The 23,809-nt window shown below is 47.8% G+C and overlaps 6 protein-coding genes across 6 annotated transcripts; 2 read left to right on the top strand and 4 right to left on the bottom strand.

Annotated features, from left to right (window-relative positions):
- Window positions 1-348: 348 nt before the first annotated feature.
- MYCFIDRAFT_204587 (uncharacterized protein) lies at window positions 349-2,260 on the top strand (the record flags this gene model as incomplete). Its single annotated transcript, XM_007931181.1, has 2 exons — window positions 349-1,112; window positions 1,162-2,260. 2 exons carry the CDS (start codon window positions 349-351, stop codon window positions 1,505-1,507), a joined length of 1,110 nt encoding a protein of 369 aa, XP_007929372.1. The 3' UTR covers window positions 1,508-2,260.
- On the bottom strand, window positions 1,718-2,613 carry MYCFIDRAFT_110389 (uncharacterized protein; the record flags this gene model as incomplete). Its single annotated transcript, XM_007931180.1, has 2 exons — window positions 1,718-2,278; window positions 2,338-2,613. Coding segments are annotated over 2 exons (837 nt in total), but the record flags the coding sequence as incomplete, so codon positions are not given.
- Window positions 2,614-13,369: 10,756 nt separating this feature from the next.
- MYCFIDRAFT_177382 (uncharacterized protein) lies at window positions 13,370-13,934 on the bottom strand (the record flags this gene model as incomplete). The annotated part of the gene is made up of 4 exons (XM_007931179.1): window positions 13,370-13,490; window positions 13,517-13,846; window positions 13,876-13,883; window positions 13,929-13,934. 4 exons carry the CDS (start codon window positions 13,932-13,934, stop codon window positions 13,370-13,372), a joined length of 465 nt encoding a protein of 154 aa, XP_007929370.1.
- A 168-nt stretch (window positions 13,935-14,102) lies between these two features.
- On the bottom strand, window positions 14,103-18,356 carry MYCFIDRAFT_198667 (uncharacterized protein; the record flags this gene model as incomplete). The annotated part of the gene is made up of 1 exon (XM_007931178.1): window positions 14,103-18,356. One exon carries the CDS (start codon window positions 18,354-18,356, stop codon window positions 14,103-14,105), a length of 4,254 nt encoding a protein of 1,417 aa, XP_007929369.1.
- A 774-nt stretch (window positions 18,357-19,130) lies between these two features.
- On the top strand, window positions 19,131-20,461 carry MYCFIDRAFT_32005 (uncharacterized protein; the record flags this gene model as incomplete). The annotated part of the gene is made up of 3 exons (XM_007930618.1): window positions 19,131-19,700; window positions 19,751-19,969; window positions 20,057-20,461. Coding segments are annotated over 3 exons (1,194 nt in total), but the record flags the coding sequence as incomplete, so codon positions are not given.
- An 18-nt stretch (window positions 20,462-20,479) lies between these two features.
- Window positions 20,480-22,144, bottom strand: MYCFIDRAFT_216226 (uncharacterized protein; the record flags this gene model as incomplete). The annotated part of the gene is made up of 1 exon (XM_007931177.1): window positions 20,480-22,144. One exon carries the CDS (start codon window positions 22,142-22,144, stop codon window positions 20,609-20,611), a length of 1,536 nt encoding a protein of 511 aa, XP_007929368.1. The 3' UTR covers window positions 20,480-20,608.
- Window positions 22,145-23,809: the final 1,665 nt, after the last annotated feature.

The following is a 23,809-nucleotide window of genomic DNA, read 5'->3' as shown; positions in this document are numbered from 1 at the left end:
AAGGCCTCACCTGACGGGCGTTGTTTACGCCTGTTGGGTGAAGATCTCTCTTGCTGTTCAGGCCCTCGCTTGGTCGAATGCCTGCTGTGTGAAGGCTCCCCTATTCTCTCGTCCCCTCTGGCTGTCAAAGAATCCTGGGTTCTGTATAGCAAGATCTAGGGAGCAAAACCGCGGTCTTGAAGTCTCATTGTCTCAATTTCTTGATGAAGGAGAAAGCGCGAAGTTGTCACGCATCACTGTTTGGCGCTTTGACCTCCTTATGTAAGCAGGGGTCAGGAACGAACAGCTAACTTCCGCGACTGGCTTCTGAGTGAAAACAACATCTCGATATTCCACAATCATCAGCAAATGGACCCTGCAAGCCCGGTCGAAGGCCCAGATACCTTCAGCCGGGTCCTGCCTCTTCCTTTCCGTCTTCAGTTCGAGCTCGTACTGGGATTCTGGCTCTGGGCGTTCAATCTTCATGCTTTTCACCTCCTGGACATCGACATTTTCACTTTGATACATTATCCGGCCCGGCCCACTCACGATGAGCCAGCACTACACGTCTCGACATACCGGCTGGCAACGGTGCTGACGGGCATGTGCATGGGCGCAATCATCCTCTTCTGGAACTTCACGCACGGCCAAGCAGATCTGGTGATTGCCTACCACTGGATCCCGAATCTGCTTTTCCTGGCCATCCTCGCCGTTCTGTTCGCGCCACGCCTGCCATGGACACGGAGCATATTCGGCAGCACCAGCTCACATGGTGTTCATCGTTTGCTCTACGGACTGCTGCGATGTGCGCCCGGCGGGATCGCAAAGGCGAAGGGAGAAAAGTTTGGAGATGTTCTGCTGGCAGATGCTCTCACTTCCTACTCAAAACCCATTTCCGAGATTTTTGTCACTTTATGCATGTTCTTCAAGGGTATGCATACGACGGACAAGCCTGATCGCGCATGCGGGCGTGAAGTCATTGTACCATTGGCGATCGCCTGGCCATTCGTGATCCGCTTGAGACAGTGCATCAAGGAGGGACAATGGGCCAACGCGGCCAAGTACGCCACTGCTTTTCCCGTCATCATTCTCAGCTCTATGATGGGGAAAGATCCAACGTGGAAAGTGATATGGTAAGAGACATCATTCATAACTATCATACATGGACACTAACTTTATCAGGCGCCTAGCGGCTCTGGTCAACTCTCTATACAGCTTCTGGTGGGATGTGTCTATGGATTGGGACCTGACGCTACTTTCTCGGTACCGTCATCGCTCGCCATTCGGTCTACGCCAACAGCGTGTCTTCAGGCTCCCGCTTCTCTACTATTCGGTCGTGGCTTTCGACCTTGTTCTCCGCTTTGCCTGGTCTTGGAAGCTGTCATTGGCATTGGTCTCCCTGGATGGCATAGAAGGTGGCGTCTTCCTCTTGGAGATCGTAGAAATTCTTCGACGATGGGTGTGGGTCTTTTTCCGGGTCGAAACAGAATGGGTGCGCACGACGCAGCCTGCAAGCATAGCACTCTAATACAGCCACACGATGCTATACTACGCTGGCCTGCCGGGTCTGTTTAATTCCTCCTACCAACACAGCTCTCGCTAGTGTTGCTTCGCGGTCCCTTCGCTCGGAGTCTAGAACAAAACTCGGAGCGCTGTCGGATCGCGGAGGAGTTGAGACGCTTCCGAACATCATTGGTAGCATCAGATGGGCCTGTTCTTCTCTCCGCGGAGCAGCCTTCCCGCTTCCGCCGTCATGGGTGACAAAGTTGGTGATGAAAGGCCGCATGACCAAGATGGTAGATGCTATCAGCGAATAACACAGCTCTGCCTGACTCCACGAAACGAATTCAGCCTCAAGGAGGTTCGGATCCCATCGTTTGGCATCCGGATAGCTCAGCAGGCGGAGGACAGTGAAGAGAATGACTGGGAGGCGAAAAGCGAACATGACCACCACGACTGCTTTGTGACTCCAGCTCAGTGCAGAAACACCCCAGACGAGCCAGATGGGGATAGCGACCATGGCAAGCTCGAATAGACAACCAAATGCATCGAGGATCTCCCATCGAAGAAGAATTGCATCACTGCAGCTGGCGGTGCTCACGCGCCACGGTCGGTCCAAGCCGCATCTGAACGACAGTACGAACACCAGGGTTAATGTCCAGACTGATATGAGAGCGAAGATGACTTTGACGGTGTTCCTGTAGGGATTGAAAGGTGCGATCCGAAGCAGAAACGCAGCGACGGAGGCCTTGGAGAGTCCAACGCCGAGGGCAAAGAAGAGTGTCGCAGCATAGGATAGCTTGTGAATACACTTCAGTCACCGTTCAACCGTATGCACGTCAAGTAAACCTTACTCACCTGTTGTACCGTGTTCAAATCATCAACAGACAGCGAGACCTCCGACTTTCCAAACCCCACACGACATGCTCCGAGTACGAGGGACGCCTCCACAACGCTGAACACGGTCGCGACCGCCAGCAACGCGTCATCCAGCCCAACGCCAGGACTGATGATTTTGCGAATGAAGATGCGAATGCCGGCAAATGCCAGAGTCAGCGCCAACGCCAGTGAAGCAGCAATCACAATCCATGCCGAGTGGTCGTCGTCTGTGAGTGTCGCGAAAGGAGGAGAATAGCGTTGAGTAGCAGTGCTGCTCGATGGCTCGGACATGCGTCTTCTGCTGATGATTACGCATGAATGGGGGGGAGGAGGGAGGATGGGTGTGTGATGAGAAGAGAAGGGCTATTTTGAAGTTGGAATGGCGCAACAATAATGTCCTGCAGCGTCTAGACCTGGAGGTTCGAGGAACATCCCAGTTTCAGCTAGTTATCAGGCATCAATAATATCAACAAGAAAGAGATGTCATGGCCATTTCCAAGGAGAATGATGATGATACTGTCCGTAACTTAGCAGAGAAGGAAGAACAGGCGCGACACGTTCCTGTTCCTGTTGTTTGTGATGACATCTGCGGCCGGTCGGCCAGCTCGTCATGCTTCGTATTTCGTAAATGCAAGAACCAGGGGTTGGAGTACGAAAGCATAAAGTGTGATTGAGGCCGCGTATGCTTGCCACCGATTATGGCGGTTATCCACTGTAGTTGTATAACCGATTATCGCTAACTCTTAACAACCAATATTGTCCGCTTGTAACCGTTGTTTATAATCGTAGGTGTCTCGCTCTCGCTGATATATTGCTATATATAGCAAGATCTGCAAAACCGGCTCTCGAGGTAGTTTTGTAGCTATCCGTACGCTAAGTAGACTTCTAGCGCGCCGCCGCTATATCTACCTCTTTTAAAGCCGTATTTCTAATAGTATAGCGATTATAAGGGTATAGTTAACGATAGAACGATTATTAGCGGTCGTTCTAGCAGTAGCGGCGGTCTTAGTAGTGCCGCTATTCTTCCTCGAAGAGATACCGCGATTTCGAAGGCGCGAGCACTATCGACCGAGCGGCCGCGCGACGACTTAGATAGAGCGCAATAAATTCGAGAAAGAGGTGTTTAAGGTATTAAATAGACCGTTACGATATTGTCTAGAAAGAACGCGCCTTAGGTAACCGGTATTGCTATCGTTAATCGAGGAATTAAAGGAATACGGTAGATTAAAGTCTAAGAAGTATTTAGTAGAGGCAAGAGTAGTTATATTTCTCGTATATATTAGCTATAATAGCACCTACTTAGAGTTAGCTAACGACTTCGGTTGTTACGGTTACTCGCGACAGATCGTTAGGTGACTTCTTATTACGTGCAAGCCGAGGCTTCTTTAGAGAGGCTAATATAAGCGGGAGGCAGAGACAGAATAATTGGTATAAAGGTAATTCCAATCAGTAAGTAGGTAACATAAGTTGAACGCCTCGAGCTATAAGGGCATTCCGGCGTTCCTAAATACAAAGGAGACATCTTGTCTATAGTCGTAAGCGACGTAAGCGACGCTATCGCTCTCGACCGCTCCTATCGCTCTTAGTAAGATAGAGCGATAGCTTAGCCTACTAGTCTTAGCGTCGCTCTAAGATTATATAAGGACTCTAACCAATTAGATCCGTAACACTATCCCCCTCCTTAAGCGGGATAGTCCCTTATTCCGGAACTTTCTAATTCTAACTTCTTTGCTATACTAAAGTTATTAAAGGACTTATCTTCTCGTTAGCGTAAGGAAAATATCGCAAATAACATCCTTACCGATTGCCTCGAAATGCCGATCCGCTGCTTTTATTACGAATAGGCCGATAAATCCTACAAAGTCGATCTCCGTTCCGGCCGCTGCTCCGAGTGCGCCCTATACGGCTAGTCCTATAATATACAAGTTACTCGTATAGAGTATAAAAAAATCCGGAAGGCGCGCCTAAAGATAGCTAAAGATCTCGAAGCGGCCGAAGAGGAGGAAGACCTCCTTACGCGGAAGCTTTTCGAGCATCGCGTAAAGGTCCGTCGCTTACGCAAGTCGCTACGTATAAAGGAAGATCGGGAGGTATAAGCTCTTAAGGTAGAGGAAGCCTCTATTCAATAGGCGGAGGAGCTCGAAAGAGAGCTAGGCTCTTCGCCTATAGAGCCGATAATATTCTCGTTACCTGCTAACGAGCCGTTTCCCCTAGATAGCCGATTATAGATGTCGCCTTATAACTGGAGTCGTCTAGATAGGACGTCCTAGCCTACCTCTAAAATTCCTAGTAGGAGTGCCGAGAGTCTAGTGTCTTAAAGGTATATATTTTCAATATTTCCTATCTATTTTATCTTCTAGCTAGTTGGTCTAGTAGTATAATTCTTAGCTATAAAAGACATAGTTGCTAGGTACGCTATTAGAGTCCCCGCTCCTCGAGCTACACTGCCCTAGGTCGTTGAGAACTCTAAGGCGCTATAATCGATAGGGTCTAAGAGGTCGTAGGTTCAATTCCTACACTAGTTATTTCCTTTTTGTTCGGTTTTAAAATTTTTTGATTATCTACTAATAGTTCTGTAGGTTTTCTTTTAGTTCCTAGGTGTTTTCTAAATGTAGGTATCCTTTCCATTTGATAAGGTATTTCTAACCTTACTAATCTAGGATTTTCTCGACTTTAAACTCGTTTTCTTCCTTAGGTTAGAAGTGAAATGTTTCTTAATACGGTGTTTCGGCGTCTATAGGTTCCAGTATAGAGATATAGAATACTAGGTAGATTTTCGCGTCGTCCGGTAGTTTGAGTCGGTAATTAACTAGTCCTTTAGGCTTATTAATCAAAAATGGCCCGACTTTAACGTAATCTAGTTTCTTAGTCGATCTCCGGGTTTTTAGATTCTTTGTTAGGAGGTAGACCTTATCCCCCTTCTTTAGCTAAGGTGCTATTTTTCGTTTAGCATTATATAGCCCCGTAATCTTTTCTTGAGACTCGGCAATTGCCCTTTGCAATTCCTTATATACCTACTTTAAGTCTTCTAAAGCGACTATCGCTTTATCCGCGTATAGATGCTATAAATACTATTCCCCGAACAGCTGCGGATGTTTCCTAAAATTAGCGAAGAATAGTGTCTCTTTCGTAGTCTTAGATTGTTGGTTGTTTAGTACAAGTTGTGCTATAGGCAATAGCGATGCCTAATTGTTTTGTACGTAATTGACGTAGTACCGTAAGTATACCTCTAAGGCCTGATTCTTAACTTCCGTTTAGCCGTCTGTCTATAGATGGTATGCCGTTAATAGCTTATACTTAATTCCAAGCGTCGCTGTAAGCGTCTTCTAGTAGTTTGACGTAAAGAGCTTATCTCTGTCCGTAATATAGGTCTTTAGAAATCCGTAGTATCGTACAAGTCTATCTAGTACGAGGTATCCGAGTTGCTCTACCGTACTTGCTTCGTTAGTAGGAATGAAGTGTGCGTATTTCGTAAGCCTATCGACTATAACAAGTATTATATCGTAGCTATATCCTGTAACCGGATCCTTAGACTTCGGTAGCTTCGTAATAAAGTCTATTGTAACTTCGTCCTATAGCTTATCTAGTAGCGTCCTAAATTGGATATGTCTATATCTAGCGTGTCTATTAGCCTTATTACGCTAGCATTGTGGACATTTCTTAATATATTCTAGGACTCGTTATCGCATATATGGGAATCCGAAGCTTCGCTTGACTAGTTCTATTGTTTTTGAAACTCTAGGGTGTCTATTTTCTAGTCCGTCGTAGTGTTGTCGTATACACTCCGTAACTCGTTCCTTAGGTACTTAGTATTTCCTATATTCGATTGGGAACTGTTCTTCTATATCCTAAAGAACTCGTATAATGTAGTTGAATTCTTTTATATTAGCACTAAGGCTTCCGTCTTAGTTTGCTTTTAATATCTGCTACTGTACTAGTTCGTGACCCTCTATATAGTCGCTACGGCGGCTTAGTGCGTCGGCTCGTCCGTTCTCGCGTCCTAGGGTATAGCGGATTTCGAACTTATACTGCCCTAGTAGTTCCGACTAGCGGGCCTGTCTTCGGGTTAGTACTTTAGTCGTAGTAAAGTAAGTCAGATTCTTATAATTAGAAAGAATCGTAAGACTTAGTGCTCCTTCCGCGTATACTCGCTAGTATTGTAGTAATACAACTATTATAAGTAGCTCCTTATTATAGATGTCGTAGTTCTGTTCCGCGGGTAACATCTTTCTCGAGTAATAGGCTACCGGGTGTCGTTTCCCGTTATACTCCTATATAAGGTATGCTCCTATAGCCCTATCCGACGCGTCTATTTCTATCTAGACCGCCTTACTCCTATCGAATAATCGTAGCGTTAGCGCAGAAACGCATTGCTTCTTTAGCTGCCTAAACGCTTCGTCTTCCTTCGTGCTCTAGTTCCATTTCTTGTCTTTCTTTATAAGCTCCGTAAGGGGTGCCGCTGTCTTAGAATAGCCCTCGATGAATTTCCTATTATAGTTAGCTAATCCTAGGAATGATTGTACGTCTTTAACGTATATAGGCGTTGGCTATTCCTGTATTGACTTGGTTTTTTCTAGATCGATCCTAATTCCTATAGTGCTAATAATAAATCCTAGGAATTTAACTTCCTTCTTATAGAATTCGCATTTCTTAGGTGCAGTCTTAAATCCTACTTGAGTAAATCGTTCAAAGACGTCCTACACTATTCGTATATAGTCCGCGAGAGCTCCTTTAGTATAGACTAAGATATCGTCTATATATACGATAACGTATACATCTAGAAGGTCTCGGAGGACTTCGTTTACAAGGTCTTAATATAACGCTAGGGCATTTGTAAGTCCTATAGGCATAACTAAGAATTCGTAAAGCCTATATCTTGTTCGGAATGCTGTCATCCACTCGTATCTAGCTACTATACGTATTGCGTAAAACGCATCGCGTAGGTTAATCTTCGTATACTAGTCTAATCTAGTTAATCGGTCTTGCATTTCTTCGATGTTCGGTAGTAGGTACCGATTCTTAATTGTGATGTCGTTAAGTCGTCTAAAATCGACTACTAGCCGTCCTTCGTCTAATCCGGCTTTCGGAACGAATATTACTAGTAAGGCTGCCGAGGATGTCGACTTCCGTATCTAGCCTTTTTCTAATTTCTCTTTCAGCTACTTGTCTAGGGTTTTGAGCTCTTTCTTAGACATTGCGTATAAGGGTCCCTATAGAGGCTCTTTCCTAGGCTGTAAGTGTATTTTATGATCCTATAGTTGGTGTTTAGGTAAGGCTGCCTTGCCTCTCTCCTCTTTAAAGAGTCGCTTCTACTTAGTATACTCTTTAGGAATGTCTAGGTCCGAGATTCTAGCTTTATTCTTCGATAGCGTATAACTTCTATCCTTCCCGTAATTATTATTGTAACCCTCCTAACCTAACGGTAGTGTCGATCCGGGTTGAATACGGTTCTCCGTAATTCCTATCGACGTAAACGTCTTACGAATCGCCTTACGTTTGTCAATCTCATCTACCTACGAACGCTGCCGCTATATAGGTTGAATGCCGATTATACAGTCGCATTCCTTAAATATAAGTACTCCTTTTCTCTAGTCTACGACTAGGTTATACTTTCTCAACTAAGGTATACCTAATACAATATTATAACTAGCTATATTAGTAACATCTAAGACAATCTCCTCGTAGTGCTATTAGATAGCTAGTAGTAACGGTATCGTTTCTCGTTCTACGCTAGGTAGCGGTAACCTATCTACTACTATAAGTTTATACGCTCCTTCTCTTCTACTTCGGGTTGCGATCCCTCGGCTTTTAACGAATAATTCGGAGGCAAAGTTCCCGCTCGCTCCGGAATCTATTAATACACTCGTCGGGTGCCCGTTAACGATAACTTTTATGCGGAAGACTGCTATTAATGCTTAAGCGCTTTCGGTATTAAGGAACTCTCTTAGAACGCTCTAATCTAGAGAGTTAGTCCGTTTCCCGACTGATTAGTAGCCTAACGTTATTCTAACTAGTTACGGATCCGTAGTCCTGCCGTTCGTGCTTCTTCGGCATATAATTTTTCCTCGAGGGTATCGTTGCATATATCTTGTCCCTACGCTGCTATAGCCTTTCGGTATTGCTAATTTAATCGCTAGACCGTCTAACGTATATCTTGAGTAATAATCGTCCTTTCGTCGGGTAGGACGTATCCGTAGGGCGTAATTATACTTCCTATCGGTACTCGCTCCGTAATAAAGTTATAGTACGCATAGTCTATAGGTATCCGGGGGTAATTCTAGAATTTTGCCCGTAAGCTTATCTAGAAATAATCAAATTGGATAGGATCGACCTTCCGTTGTCCGTTAACCTTTAGAAACATTTCCTCGTATTTACGTACTAGATGCAAGGCGATTGTTCGCGCTGCTATAGGTGCATCTATTATAAACGTAAGGATCGTATCGTCGTTAATCCCGAATTCGTCTTTACTTTCTTTATTCGTAGTTTCTTCCTCGGTATCTAGACTTCCTTCTAAATCTTCTTGCTGTTCCTCCTCTTACTAAGGGGACTCCGGTACTTCTAGGATAGCTCCTAACTCCTCCCCGGGAGGGAATAAAGCTTCCGGATCTCGGTTTTCTTTATCGTCGGCATTTAAGTAAGATTCATTAATCGTTTCTTCTTCTAACTAGGATTTCGCATCTTCTCGTACGAGTCGCCTAATCTAAGGGAAAAATCCTACTTCTACTTTAGCAGAATAATGAATTTGGTATTAGTCGTCGTAACAGAATCTCTAGTAAAGGGCTCTATATACGGGTTCTTGTCGTCGTGCTATTATATAGATTTGTCGTAGCTCTTCCTTTACGACCTCTACGTAGGTCCTCGGCGCGTTATTAATAGAGTATAGCTCTACTACTATTCGGTAGCCTTCTCTGCCCGAGTCCTTTCGTTATATTATATTGAACTGTTCGCGTCGCACTATATTCTTGCCGCGGCAGTTCCGTACTATATAGCCTTCCTTGCTATACGTATAGTAAGTCAATCTTCCTACTTTCTTAGGCGAACTCTTGCCTTTTCTTCCTTTAATTACTCGACCCTTCTAGGTAGCGTTTAGCTCTATTAGTTGCGCACCGTAGTAGTTGTTCCCTTTTGGTTTATCGTAGGTACTGTAGTTTCGTCTATTATCGTATCTAGGAGTATAACTAGCTTTTCTAGAAGTCTTAGAATCGTAACGTCGTTCTAAAGCTCGTTCGTAGAGCCTATCGTCGAGATCGATCGTAACCTTAACTAATGTTCCTATATCATCTATTTTTCTACCGTCGCGTATAAGCTCGTCTTTAACGTTGTCCTTAAGACCTCGCCGATACATTGTTATAAGAGCTTCGTCGTCCTAATCCGTAAGTTAGGCGTATTCCTGAAATTTAGCGGCGTAATCGGTATATAACCCCTTCTAAGTTAAATGTTAGATAACCCTAACTGCGGTAGCAACTTCGTTAGAAGATCTAAAGACCTTCTTTATCGTACGCTTAAGATTTTCGTAGCTTGCGAAGATTCCATCCGAATTGTCGGTCCCGTTGCTATCTAGATAGGTCCTAAGAAATGGTTTAACCTAATACTAAGCCCTACCTCGTATAAACGTCGTTGCGAAGACTAGCTTTAAGTTATCTTGAACCTAGTTAAACATGAAATACATATCTATCTAGCTAACCCAGGTATCGAATTTGTCTCGGTCGCCGTAATAAAAGTCTAGCTTTCCGATCTTAAGAGAATCGTTTCCGGTATAGGTTCCGAGTGTATTGCTAGCACTAGAGGTAGTACGTCGAGTACTGCCTGTCTCGCTAGGGGCGGGAGTTCCCCTTCCGACTTGTAATAAGGCACTTATCCTAAGGGCGTTTAAAGTGTTACGGTTACTCGCGACAGATCGTTAGGTAACTTCTTATTACGTGTAAGCCGAGGCTTCTTTAGAGAGGCTAATATAAGCGGGAGGCAGAGACAGAATAATTGGTACAAAGGTAATTCCAATCAGTGAGTAGGTAATATAAGTTAAACGCCTCGAGCTATAAGGGCATTCCGGCGTTCCTAAATATAAAGGAGACATCTTGTCTATAGTCGTAAGCGACGTAAGCGACGCTATCGCTCTCGACCGCTCCTATCGCTCCTAGTAAGATAGAGCGACAGCTTAGCCTACTAGTCTTAGCGTCGCTCTAAGATTATGTAAGGACTCTAACCAATCAGATCCGTAACATCGGTGTCTTAAGAGATATAGCGGCGTATATCGTACGAGAGGTTTCGAAGTACGTATATCGTATTGCTAAGCGGTAGATAAAGCTTCTAGATTATACTAAGAAACCGGCGTAGGCGGAAGGTAAGGATAGTAGCAAGTTTTAGCTATACTTTAAGGGTGTTATAGGCGCCCTTAATAGTACGTTGTTAATTACTAGTCTACGGAAGATTAATGCTAATCTATAGCGGTATCGGAAGGGATTTATCGCTTAGAATGTAATAGCTGCTTGCAACTCGTCCTTACGCTTCCTATTTATTATACTAGGTTACGAGGGCTTAGCGACCGATAGCACTATATTAAGGAAGGCCTATTAGTTAGATTTCGAGGTACTAGATAGATACTTCTACCTCGCCGACGGTAGTTATTCCTTCAAAGATCTACGCCTTCTTATACTATACTAAAGGACGAGATATTACCTCCGAGAGCAGGGTAAGGCAGAAGCAAGACCCGAGAATTATAAGGAGTTATTTAACCTCCGCTACGCTTAGCTTCGCAACTGTATCGAGAGGGTATTTAGTGTCTTAAACCGCCGGTTTAAGATTATTAAATATAGGCTAAACAGCTAGTCGATAGCTTAGCAAAACCGCTTTATTATCGCCTATACTATTATCTATAATTTTATCATTTCCGATAGCCGACAACCGCTCTCGAAGGAGCTATATTTAGTGCCTACTAAAGCTAAATTAAATGCGGCGAGGGACGCTAATATAACGGCGGAGGTCTATCTAGACAACGAGAAGCACGGCAACGAGGCTATTAACGACGAATGCTACGCAGACTTTCGCGATAGGATAGCGTAGTAGATATTTGCGGACTATAATGCGTATTAAATAAGGACAGGTCTTAATATAAGGGCGCAGAAGCAAGAAGCACCGGTTAGAGTATAGCGAAGAATATAGTAGAGGGTAGAGGTAGTCGCTAGATGCAAAGGTAAATAGCGGGGACCTGTTTTTAGTAAGGAATTTAGTAAGGAGCGCTGTTTCTACGTTCGAGGCGTTATATTCGGACTTTACTATCGCTCCTATCGAAATGCTAGTAGGGTATAAATCGCTTAGTCTTAGCATTGTTAGAGTTCGAGTTAATAGGATATCGTTTTCTTATATATATAAACGCCTATACGTAACTAATATTTGCTAGTAAAAATTAACAACACCTTTATACAAATTAATAGTATAGACGTTAGCGTGCATTTACATCGAAAAGTCGTCCTAACACCTAGAACCTATATATATAACGTTTAATATAATACAACTTCTATAGCTTCTTCTGCTATTTCTAATCCTTCTTAATAACAATAATATATTATCTATACCCTATTAGTATATATCCACCGTCTAAACCCTGCAGATATCTATTTTGCTAATCGTTAGACCGTAGATCCGTTAATATAGTAAGGAAATACTCCTCGAACTGCGCCTAGTTTATACTACGAGCGACTTTAGTATAGTCGTATTTACTATTCTTCTTCGTATACTCGCGGACTAATAGTATACGGTTTGCTATTAGTATGTCTATCTTCTCCTATGTCTTCTTATCTAATAGGCGCTTCGTAACCTTACTAATAGTAGTGCCGGCGTTAGCAGTAGCGCTAGTAGTAGCAATCCGCTCGATACGCTGTTCTTTAGCTAATTTCCTCGCCGCAATCCGATCTTCCTTTCCTTCCTTTACAACCTCCGCTACTATTAGTACTAGCGGCTCGAATGCCTTCTATATCGACCTCGTAGTATTAGCATTCGCCTTACTCGCCTCGTCCTGTTTTTTATAGATACGATCGGCCTCCTTCTGTATCTTCTTTTAATACTTATCTTGTACCTTCGCCGCTCGCAGAACTAGTAGCTATTCCTTAGTAAACGGCCTTATAATAGCCTTACCGAGCTCGCCTATACCCTTATTAACCTCCGACTCCTTACTCGTACTACTTTCCGCTAACTCTTCTACGGTAGCTACATTGTCGCCTATAGCTATATCTTAGCTAATTAACTCGTCTATTAACTTATAATACTCTAGCAATTCGTCGCGGAAGGGAGCATACTTCGGGTTCTTTTCGAAATAGACGTCTTCTACGTCCGACTCGGCTATTAGCGGCATACTATTCTACCTACTAATATGCTTTAAATAAGCAATCTATATACTCTAATCTCGCTTAATTGTCGACTATCTATTCTTTAAGGCGTCGGTATTGCGATTAGTACTAAACTTCTAGTTTAATAGGTTAGCGAGAGGCCTTAAGTCGTCGATCTTAAAGTTATTAGCTTCGGTGCCTCTTCTAACCTTCCTTAGCTCGATTAACTGCTTAAGAAAGTACTTATTCTGCTCTAAAGTCTAGTACTATAGTATAGTCCGAGCCTACTTATTGTCCTTTATAGTAGTAGCCGGAGCAGTACTAGTTGCAGCTCGTTTACGAGGCCTAGCAGTAGGCGTCTTTAGCTAAGAAGTAGACGTATTAGTGCCTTATAATACTATAGTTATATAGACTAAATAACGCGAGAGACTAACTGCTTCTTAGAGTCGATATTTATACGGTAAACTACCCTCTAAACGAGTACTACTTCTCCCTCCGAATTCGTACGACGATTACCTCTATACCGCTCTATACCGCTATTAATTACTTACTATCTACTGTATACTATATGCGACTTATACTACAAGGCCTAAGGCAAAAGAGAAGGAAGGCAATAGCGCCGAGCCGTAGGTGCCGCGGAGGTTTAAAATGTAGATACCAATAACCTATAATCGTCTAGCAACAACCGGTTATAGTGGACCATAATCGCTCGAGATTATAGCGGCTTCTATAACCGCCATAATCGGTGGCAAGTATACAAAGCCTGATGATAATGGATACAACTTTATTATTAGGTTTCTTGCAACCGGCCTGGCATTGCGCAATTCCATCCTCACACATCTGATGAGGAGGGTGCCTGAATCGCGATCTGGAATTGTGAGTTTGGAGCTTTGTTCGTCTGCTTTTGCATCGTAGGTGAGTGTTGGCGAGGGAGGTCTGGTTGGTGGATGTGAGGCAACACCGTGATGGGACTCGGAGTGGTTTCACACGTGTTTCCGGTGGCAGAAGGTTGGCAAGGCTGCGTCTCTGCACATGCCATATGCTGTATCTGTGTGAATAATGAAGGCTGAGATGAAAGAAAGGAAAAAGCATGCCGTCGCCTCGCCTCGCCTCGGATTGCTCGCTCATCTTCGGCTCCACCGGCCCGCACAGATGAGGCTCCCATCCTGGTGCAGATCCGGATCCGGACTTCCACACACAGGCCTTTGATCAACAACCAACTAGACGCCTGAAGACTATATTGTATACGAGCATCTGATAACTTCGGAAGCTTGTCATCAATCAGAATGGCAGTGCAAGAGCAGTGCCATCGACATCTAGCATCTTATGTATTAGTCTAGGACCCATTCCGTCATCATGCACAAAACCGCAAAGCTATACATGTATCAAATGTGGCGCCCAGATGCAAATGCGCGAACATCGTCACAATTCCTCGTGTCTTCTCACGATCTGTAAAGCTTCTCGCTCGGCCTCATTCGAATCTGGACCTGGCGCTGGTGCCTGGGCGCCAGCTCGCGCTTCTGCTGCCTCTGCTCGTAGATGCCGACCAATTTCCTGTCGCGCTGCAGCACTGTGAGTGAGCTTTTGCGCCTTGCCAAAGAGGCACTGCCAGAGGTCGTCATTCGCCACCATCTCTCCGCCGCTTTTTCCTGCAACCAGTAGCTTGGTGAGCGGCGCCGATTGCAATTCTTCCGAGTTTGCAGCATCTATCGCGTTCTCCTGCAGCGGCGCTGGTGTCGCTGATCTGCTCTTCTGACTCTCTCGCTGCCTTTGCTCGCGAGACTGCACGTGAGCAAGTCGGCGAGCCACTGATGTCTCATAGATTGCTTCCTCCACTGTGTCATTGATGAGATACATCCACACAGTGGTTGGCCTAGTCTGTCCAATTCGGTGAACACGCGCAATGGCTTGAAGCTCCACGGCTGTCTGGATGAGAGGCTCACATACAAAGACGTGAGTGGCGTTGACAAGTGTGAGGCCAGAGGAGTCTGTCTTCGCGTCCAAAAGAAGGCAGTCGATGCTGGCATCATTGCGGAACTTTTCGACAGCACCGGAGCGGCCGAGGCGAGCGAAGCCGATCTTGAAATCTCTCAGCGCACCTCCCAGCACGTCCAAAAATTCACGATACTGACTGAAAATGATGGACTTGGCGCCCGGATCATTGTCGCGAATCCAGTGAAGATGCCTTCCCAGGGTATCGATCTTGGTGCCATATGATGTGGGTAGGTCAATCGACTTGATCTCATCCATGAGACGAGAGTCCACGTCACTGTAGATGGATTTCGTCGATGGTGCAGCAGTGTTTCCAGGTGACTGCGGGGATGAGGCTTGGGCCGACTCCTCCTGGAGACGGATTTCCTGCGGCTTGAATGTGATGTCGTGAAGATCGTGAGCACCAAGCTTGCGCTTGCAAGTGGGACAGCACCGCTTTTGTTGAAACCATTGTTGGAGACATTCCTTGCAGAAGGTATGGCCACAGATCGTGAGTACGCCGCGTTCGAAAGTGGAAATGCAGATGATACAGGTCCTTGGTCCAGATTGCCCACTGTCCTCCTCCCTCAAGTTAATCAGGAAACGTCCTTTCATCTGAAGCTGCTGAAGCTTGCTCGAGGACTGCTCTTCCTTTTGCATTGCAACGCCTAGCGCATCTTGATCAAGATTAGTGTCTAGTTCGTCCTTGTATGGCGCGACCGAGTCCGACAGATCCTGCAGCTGCTTGTAAAATTCCACTCGCTGGTTTTGTGTCGTGCGAAAGAGCTGCAGCTCTTTGTCAAGACCAGCGAGGGCCTTGGTATAAGCAGAGAAGACGGCTTGGAGCGCATCGATGTGGCCTTGGATCAACACTCCTTCGGTCGCCAACCGAGAGCCGCCGCCGAATTGCGATGTTACCTCCAGTGAGCGAGCCTCCTGAATGAGAGAACGTATCGAGCCGACCATGTTCCTGCGACTTCTGAGCTTGTTCCGGATGGTGTAGAGGTCGAGTTTCAGTTGGGGTGCATGGACCTCTTCCGGCTTCTGCTCCACGGGTAGGTCTGGATCAAGCACCCACTCCGCTCTCTTGACAGCCTCCTTAACTTCGTGATCAATGAGCGAGGTTCTCTCGTTCGTGATAAGAGCGTTGAGATCGGCATGCACAGCTTTAAAGGCATCGAAGTAGACGTAGAGCTCATCTTGCTGTTTCGTAGAGTCTTCGTATTCGTCACCGGTGATTTCAACGAGGCCATCGTCTGTGTCGACCAATGGCTTGATCAGGAAGTCAGTCATCTTGGCTCGCCATTCTTTCAGCACGGCGACCTGTTCTCGAATGACATCAAACAGTTCGTCGCTCTTCTCCACAATACGTCTGCTCTCGATGCCGCCTGTGCTTGGTAGGTCCGTGACTTTTGGCAGCTGAGTGAACTTCTTCACGTTCCCGGCGTCGAGATCTCGGAGTCTTCGCATGAAGCTTTCCGCCTTGCGAAATGTCTCCCGCATCAATTCTTTTCGCATGATCTTGGCCGTTTCGTACAGTTCTACCTCTTTCGCTTCAAGCTGCTTGAACTCGTCAGAATCTGCCTTTGTCAAGCTTTCGTTGCTTTTGATCTGATAGTACGAAGTGGCAGCGTAGAATGCGGCCTGATGTTGCACCTGCAATGCCGTGCGTAAATTGCTCTTCAGACGGCCAATCAAAGGCGTAGATTCAGTAGCAGAGTCTTCATTCTCGGTGTCACTGGAGGCACCAGGATCGGCAGCTTTTGCGGCTGCTAGACGTGACCTCGCCTCTTGCACCAACTTCTCGCTGTCGGACAACACGGCATTGTATATCTCCAGGGCCTGATGTGAGCGATTCTGATCTGCCTGATTGTTGCCGAGTATGTGTGCACGTTGAAGTGATGAAGCAGCCAGAGTCCGCTCCTCCGTACGCAGACTGGTCTCGTTCTGCTCGATCATAAGTTCCAGCACTTGCGCAACCGTACGCAGCGGATTCGTGCCTCTTCCCAGGGCTCTTCTGTTCTTGCCACCCACTTGCGGATGCAAGCAGGTCTGCCTTAAGCGTACTAGCCATGAGCGCATGGCTTCAGTTGTACGAGGATCGCTCGGATCCCAATCACCTCGTATCGGCTCACCACTCTTGTTCAGGCCAATCTCTTCGCACATTTGATCGAAGAGTTCGGTATAGTTCTGATGTTCGATGACGGAGAAAGGCACAGTGACAACTACACGCTTCTGCGGAGGCAGTTGAAGCTCGTCTCTGATTTGTGCCTTTGTGTGTCGAAGGGCAATCTCGCCGAATATCTTTCGAAAGTGATGCCGATGATTGGTGATTAGATGACTCCACAATTTCCCGTTGTTGGCGAATGGTTCGTAGCGCAGGAAGATCAGTAGACCAAGTAGATCTTGGACGTCTTTGCGAAGCGGAGTGCCAGAGACTGCCCAGGAATGAACTCGTGGTAAGCGACAGGCGACACGTGCAGCCGCTGTGACACCACTCTCTACCATTTGGGCTTCGTCAAGAACCACTCTCCACCATTCAATCTGCACTAGCGGGCTGCGCTTCCGTTCGTGCTTCCTTGCGTGCCGCATAGCTCGATCAGGAGGATCTTCAGCAAAGTGAATTTCCCGCCCCAAGACCTGATATGTCGTGATGACCACATCGTATTCCTCGCAGAGCTCTCGGATCACTGTCGCGTCCGATCGATCTTTCTTCTTGCCGTGACCCGTAGAAATGCCTTCATAATGAAAGATGTTGAGGTCGGGAGCATGGCGCTCAAGTTCCGACTTCCACTGCTGAGTCAAAGAGCTCGGGGTCACGATTAGGGTGGCCTTCGATGGAGAGATCTTGGTGCCCGAGTTCCGATCAAAGACCATGCCAGGAGACATTCTTGGTCGCGTATTCAGGGCAACAAGTGCCATGAGCTCGACTGTCTTTCCGAGACCCATTTCCTCAGCCAGCAAGCCGCCCGAAAGTCTGGCAGCGCCATCCTGGGGAGGCATGCGGCTCACAACGCCTTGAAGATGGTTCACCCAGCATTCTTGACCGCTAGCATCCATAACTCGGTGGAAGAATCTCGTGTCTGGCATTGGATCATCTTTAGCCTGAATGCCCGCATCTGTGAACGGTGAGACGTCACGCGAAGGCCCAACGCTCTCACGATTCAGCATCCAAGTCACAGCTCGCTTCTGAAATGGATACAGATCTGACTCCAGAACGTCCCGATACAGGTGCTCGGGTGTATCTACGTCCTTGGAAGGTGCGTGGACACCTTCGTAAAAATCTTGCGGGGTAAATGGCTGACTGTGGTCGAAGGCTTCTCGCTCGGCGTCCGGATATGCGTCAAGTAGTATCTGATAGTCTGGATAGACACGTGCAGCGCCGACAGGAGCTCCAGCTGGGAAGGCAGAGAACCCAGATCGCCATTTCAGAGATGCATGCAGACGCACCACAGTGAAGGTGGGTCCGGCCGAGCGAGTGAGAGAGCATGAGGTCAGAGACGCCGGTCGATCTTGTTGTCTGGATGTGGTGGCTCTCGGCTGAACGGGTAGAGCAATGCTGCGCAATAATGCGAGAACCTTCTCCGGGACCTCGCCGCACTCGATGAGCAAGACCGGTTTCCTGCCTTGGGGCAGACTAAGCCTCAGCCTCGTGCCCTCCCGATCCGTCTCGATGCCATATAGTGCCACAGGAAGGCTGGGCATTCCCTCAAAGTCGACATCTTCGCGTACAGTGGAAGGTGAGGCCGATTTTGAATTGACAGATTCTGGAAAGTGCAGATCGATGGCGACATCGAACAGTGGAACTTCTTCAGCAACCGGTGTCGGGGGTTCTATTGGCTGAACCTTTCGTCGCTTCTTTGGCGGCTCGCCGTCCTCTTCCTGATTCTTGTTGGGTCGCGCGCCATGCTCGAGAAACCAGCGCGTTGGGGTGAAGGCTCCGGCCTCGACCAGGATGGACCTGTGGTCGTGAGACTGGACCTGAGTGGAGAAGACGGTTGTCACAACATGCTCTCGTCGAGGCGCCATCGTCGGACGTCTGGCGAGCGACGCTTTGGCGAAGGAAAAGGTGTAACGAGAGAAAGATGGGTTGAAGTGTGGTGGTGGTGGTGGAGATGGAGCGATGGTTGATAGGCGAGGCAGCACATGGCGGCTCTCTATCGATAAGGGCCGCAAGCGAAACTCTAAATTCATCTCGGACTTACGCTGTGTTCTCCTGGTGGCGGAGACTTTGGTGAGGACCAAGCACAATCCACCTGCGAGGTCACCACGGCCACGGCGACGGCGACGGCGACGGCGTTTGGGAGGCGGCGTTGCTGCAAGCACATCGCATGTGCATGGATCTGCCAAGCCTTCGCCTCCGCTCTGCTCGCTGCCATGGGCGACGGTGTGTCTGCCGAGCCCGAGCCTGTGCTGGCCAAGGTGAATCTCTGACGCCATCTCGCGGAAACATGCTTGCTGACTCTGGAAGCGCAGGCGAGGCATGTGGCATACTGGACGCGATGTTTGAAGACATACCTGCCACATCACTACACGGGCAACGAGAGCAATCGCATGTATCTCGCTTTCTTCATCCTGTCGGCACTGGACCTTCTTGACTCGTGGACGGTCGTCGCGCACGAGCAAGAACGGAACGATTATATCAACTGGATCTACCACTGCCAGCATCCTGATGGTGGCTTTCGCATGTGGCCCGGCACCGACTTTGGTGCATTGCGGAATGGATCCAATGCCAAGTGGGATCCGGCCAATGTGCCTGCCACCTATTTTGCCCTTTCCGCTTTGTTGGCCAGCGGAGATGATCTCGAGCGTGTGAAGCGCAGGAAGACTCTAGAATGGATCCAGAAGATGCAGCGTGACGATGGCTCATTCGGGGAGACTCTGGTAGACGGTAATGTGGAAGGCGGCATGGACCCTCGCTTTGGCTATTGTGCAGCAGGCATCCGCTACATCCTCCGAGGCGACACGGAAGGGCCGCTGAAGATTGATCATGCGATGATTGATGACATTGATATTGACGCGCTTGTTCGATGCATCACTTTGGCCGAGGTGGGAGCTTGAATGTACGAGGCCAGACATGTCGCTAATACAATTCACAGTCATATGATGGTGGCATAGCAGATCAACCTTTCCACGAGCCGCACGCCGGCTACGAGTTCTGCGCCCTTGGAGCACTGAACTTTGTAAACCGATTGCAGACCCCAGCAACAGCAAGTCTGGACAAGAGCAGGCACCATGGCCCTAGCGATCCAAACATGACAATCCGCTGGCTTGTGGAAAGACAGACCGACATGGAAGAACCTGAGGATGAAGTCGATGTCGATGCTGCGGCCACAGATGGGCCCGAAGCAGAAGTGCCTGAAGATGCTCCACATCAAGATGGTGTGCCCAAAGGCAGCGTGGAGCCTGATCCCATGGCTGGCGAACTTCACCAGAGTCCTGACAAGTCGATACCAACTGCGCCGTTTGGCCCAGAGCCACAGGAAGCGGGCATGAACGGCCGCATGAACAAGGCTGCAGACACTTGCTACGCGTGGTGGGCAGGCGCGTCGTTCTTCATGATGGATCAACCTCGACTTTTCAATCACATTGCACTGAAGCGATATTTGCTGGGTAAGACACAGCATCCAGCCCTGGGCGGCTTCGGCAAGTTTCCTGGCGATTTGCCAGATCTATATCACAGTTGCCTTGGGCTCGCTGCACTCGGCATGATTGGCGTAGACGGCATCAAAGAAGTAGATCCTGCCATGTGTATCAGCAAGACAGCCAGCGCTAGAATTCCAGAATTGTGGCAACGTTGGAAAGATTGAACACTATGCACCGGCACTCTCACAAAAAAAGACAATTCATTATCAAGGGGTATCTTGTGTGACGCCAGCCGCTATGCTAATCAGGAAAAGTGTACGAACGTCCAGTCGAGCGGGCGCTGGACATCGCTTGCGAGGAATCAAGCCCCTCTATCTCTGGCTGTCCCAGGACCAAGTCCGATGGTCGTCCACATTGACAAATCTTCCTTCGACCAAGGCATTCCAGCCCATCATTACCGCCAATGCACGACAGGTGGCGCTGCTGACTGCGCAGACCACGCCGTCACTCTCGCCGAGCACTGCCAAGTCCAACAAATATGCTCTACCAACCAAGTTTCGCAACCGAAGAGCTTGTTCAGGCAGCGTCTTGTTATCGCCGGCTTTGGCACCGCCCAACGAGAAGAACAACGCGCGGTAGAAGCCACCTTCCCAACCGGTATTCTCGTCCATGTGCTTCACGTACGCTGAACCTGGCTCCCGCGGAGGTCGCACAGGTGATGTCAGGTCGAGAGTCGCCTTGGTAGCGAGCTGGATCCGAGTCTGTGCCTTTTGGATCACAAGTGGCGAGGCAGCTTGGAGTAGTTCTGGATCTTCGAGAATATCTGGATCGTCAGAAGCCAACACCAAAGACGATCTGGCGAGGTCCGCAGGCGAATTCCTTCCGATGTCAGATGAGGCGCCTCGTTGGGATTGCAGCCAGGATCGTGCAGCATCTGCATACCGCTCGAGAGGTAGGTAGTCTCCTTTATATTGGTATTCGTAAGGATGCAGGTCGCCGCGCCGGATTTGCACACCGACAAGCAGACCATTCGACCGCTCAGCGTCGTCTTTGAACTTGGCGATCCGCGAGTCGGCGTATAGGGCGTCTTCACCCGTCAAATGAAACAGGCTCTCGTACCCTGTACGTATAAGCTCGAAAATGCGCCGCTGGGAAGTGAGTCCATGCTTATGGTGACCTTGAAATTCTTTCTGGAATGGGGAGCCAAATGTCCATGGAATTGTCGCCGAGGAGACGACTAGGTGCTTCGCGCTGTGCGGACAAGGTACAACGTGGTGCGCCGGAGGACGGGAGCATGCCGGCTTCGCAATGGGAACGAAGTATGAGGTATATCTTCCCCATGCCCATCTCGAGTCATCCAGAAAGAAGCTTCTACCTTCCTCCCTGGCCAATCCGTAAGTCAGCCAGAGTCTCAGCAAAGTCTGCCCGAAGCTGGCGTCGTCAGACTCCAGGACGAACGTCATGCTTCGCTCGCAGACATTAGAGGTGATCTCCTTTGATCTCGGAAGAGCGCCGACATCCTCTGCATCGGTCACATCCAGGAATGTTTGATCTTTTGAGAAATATGCGGACTTACGCCACCAGTGGCTGCTTCCCGTTCGCCCTCGATCGACGTTCATGCTGTTCCTCAACGCATTGCCTTGAGAGCACATATCCTTGTAGTACCGGCTCGGCAGAGGAAATGTCCAGTTGTGAGGTATGGATATCGTCCATTTTTCGTTGCCAGTCGGGTCGGTCACCACTAATGCTGTAGGTTCGCCAGGCAGATCGTTACCAGCAACCCATTCTGTCTGACCCTCGGTCTGCTCGACTGGCCTTTCCACTCGAGTCTCCGCCCATGGCCGCCCAAAGATGTTGCGCCACAGCAAGAACACAGCACAACCCAACAATACCAGCCTGAGCGCCATTGATCGCCTCCATACTGGCTGTGCTTTGATTCTGCTTATCACAGGAGCAGGCAAGGTCGGAGAATGCGGCGGCGGCGGCGGCGGGCTGGAGTGACGCTTCTCATTGAGACTGTCTCTTGCAGATCTAGAAGACACCGCAGAATTGGTGGAATCTGTCGAAGAAATTGACAAATTGGTATTCCGTCGATCTCTCATCTTCGGCAACTTTGGCTTATACATCCAGCAAGGCAGCAGAAACTTATGCTACAACAATAACCGCTCGAAAAGTCGAAATTGGCATCTTCGTTCGTTGTCGTGAATGTTGCATGCGCGGCCCGCGCGATGAAAGCAAGCTTCGAGGTTCGAAAATAGATAAGCGAAGGTGCAGCTCCTTCAGCATGCAAAGAGCTGTGCAATCCGGAAATCAGGTCCACTGGGCTGACGTGGGACTTGAAAAGCTGCAGAAAACAGACCAGCCTGCAGGAGTACCTTAGTATCGACGATAAAAACAAGAAAGCGGCCGCAGTCGTTCTCTCCAACACAACCGAGCCCAGCTCGGTTTCTGTGCAAACAAATATCGTGGAAGAAGGAATCAAGCGGAGACGTTGTACAGCAGCAGAAGGGGGGGAGGAGGAGGCACGACACGACATCATCATATCTGCTACAGTACACCCAACGGTAGGGGTGTGAGGTGCGGACGTGATATCACTGCAGGAAAGCGTCGTAGTGTCGAAGGTAGATCCGGTCGTGCCGTGTCCAAAACGCCGGGCCGACACGATCGACGGAGTTTGAAGCTGATGAGGGCGAACCAATGTGCTGCGGGAAGAAGGCATGCAGTGCTTCCATGTGAAACCGAGCTAATGTGTCAGTGTCAGTGTAGTGTTTCTCCCTGCACTGCAGTCATATGGAGGTGGAGGACAGAACGCCCTGCCCTGCCCTGCAGTGAGTTCAATCCACCGTTTTCTTTTTCTTCGGACCGGGAAGGGAAGCCTCGAATTTTGGCCAGCGACCTCTGAGTATTCAGAATGGTAATAATAATGCTGCCTCTCATGATGAGAGATGCCTCGTGACAAACAACCTTCTAAGAAAGGCACAAACATCCATCCCGATCCGCGACGACCATCACATCTTCAAAACGTGTGACGAAACATCATGTAGTATAGTGAATGGTGCATGCAAAAAGGCCGACACAAAATTCCACATGCGTGACTTGGCACTCCTTGCTTCAAACAGGACTGAACTGAAACGTGACATGTTGATGAGAGCATATATCCGCGGCTTTGGTGGAGTCACATGCCGCTCGCGAAGCGAGCGGTCTATACCTATTCGTAAACTATCTTCTAAACCTATCACCTATCCGTAAATTTACATATACTGCATTAAATAAATTATTTAATACTATTACAATGCTATTAGGAAAGCGAAAGTCGAAGAAACGCGTTATATAGCCCTAGCAAAAATCTACTACCGAGAATCGTTATAAAGACGCCCGAGTCGCGATCGAATTGACTAAAATACAAGTATATAAGCGCACCTACTAAGCACTCGTCGACCTAAAGGTATAGTACCGCGATAACCGATATAAAGATATATATTCTCGCCTCTACTACCGCTATAATAGCTATAGTAGCCGTAGTAACCGTACCGCTTTATACGCTCGACTTAATCTATTTTAAAGCTTCGCTT

This window comes from Pseudocercospora fijiensis (genome assembly GCF_000340215.1).
Source record: "Pseudocercospora fijiensis CIRAD86 unplaced genomic scaffold MYCFIscaffold_7, whole genome shotgun sequence".
Taxonomy (NCBI): domain Eukaryota; kingdom Fungi; phylum Ascomycota; class Dothideomycetes; order Mycosphaerellales; family Mycosphaerellaceae; genus Pseudocercospora; species Pseudocercospora fijiensis.
This window is presented reverse-complemented; position numbering and strand designations above follow the sequence as displayed.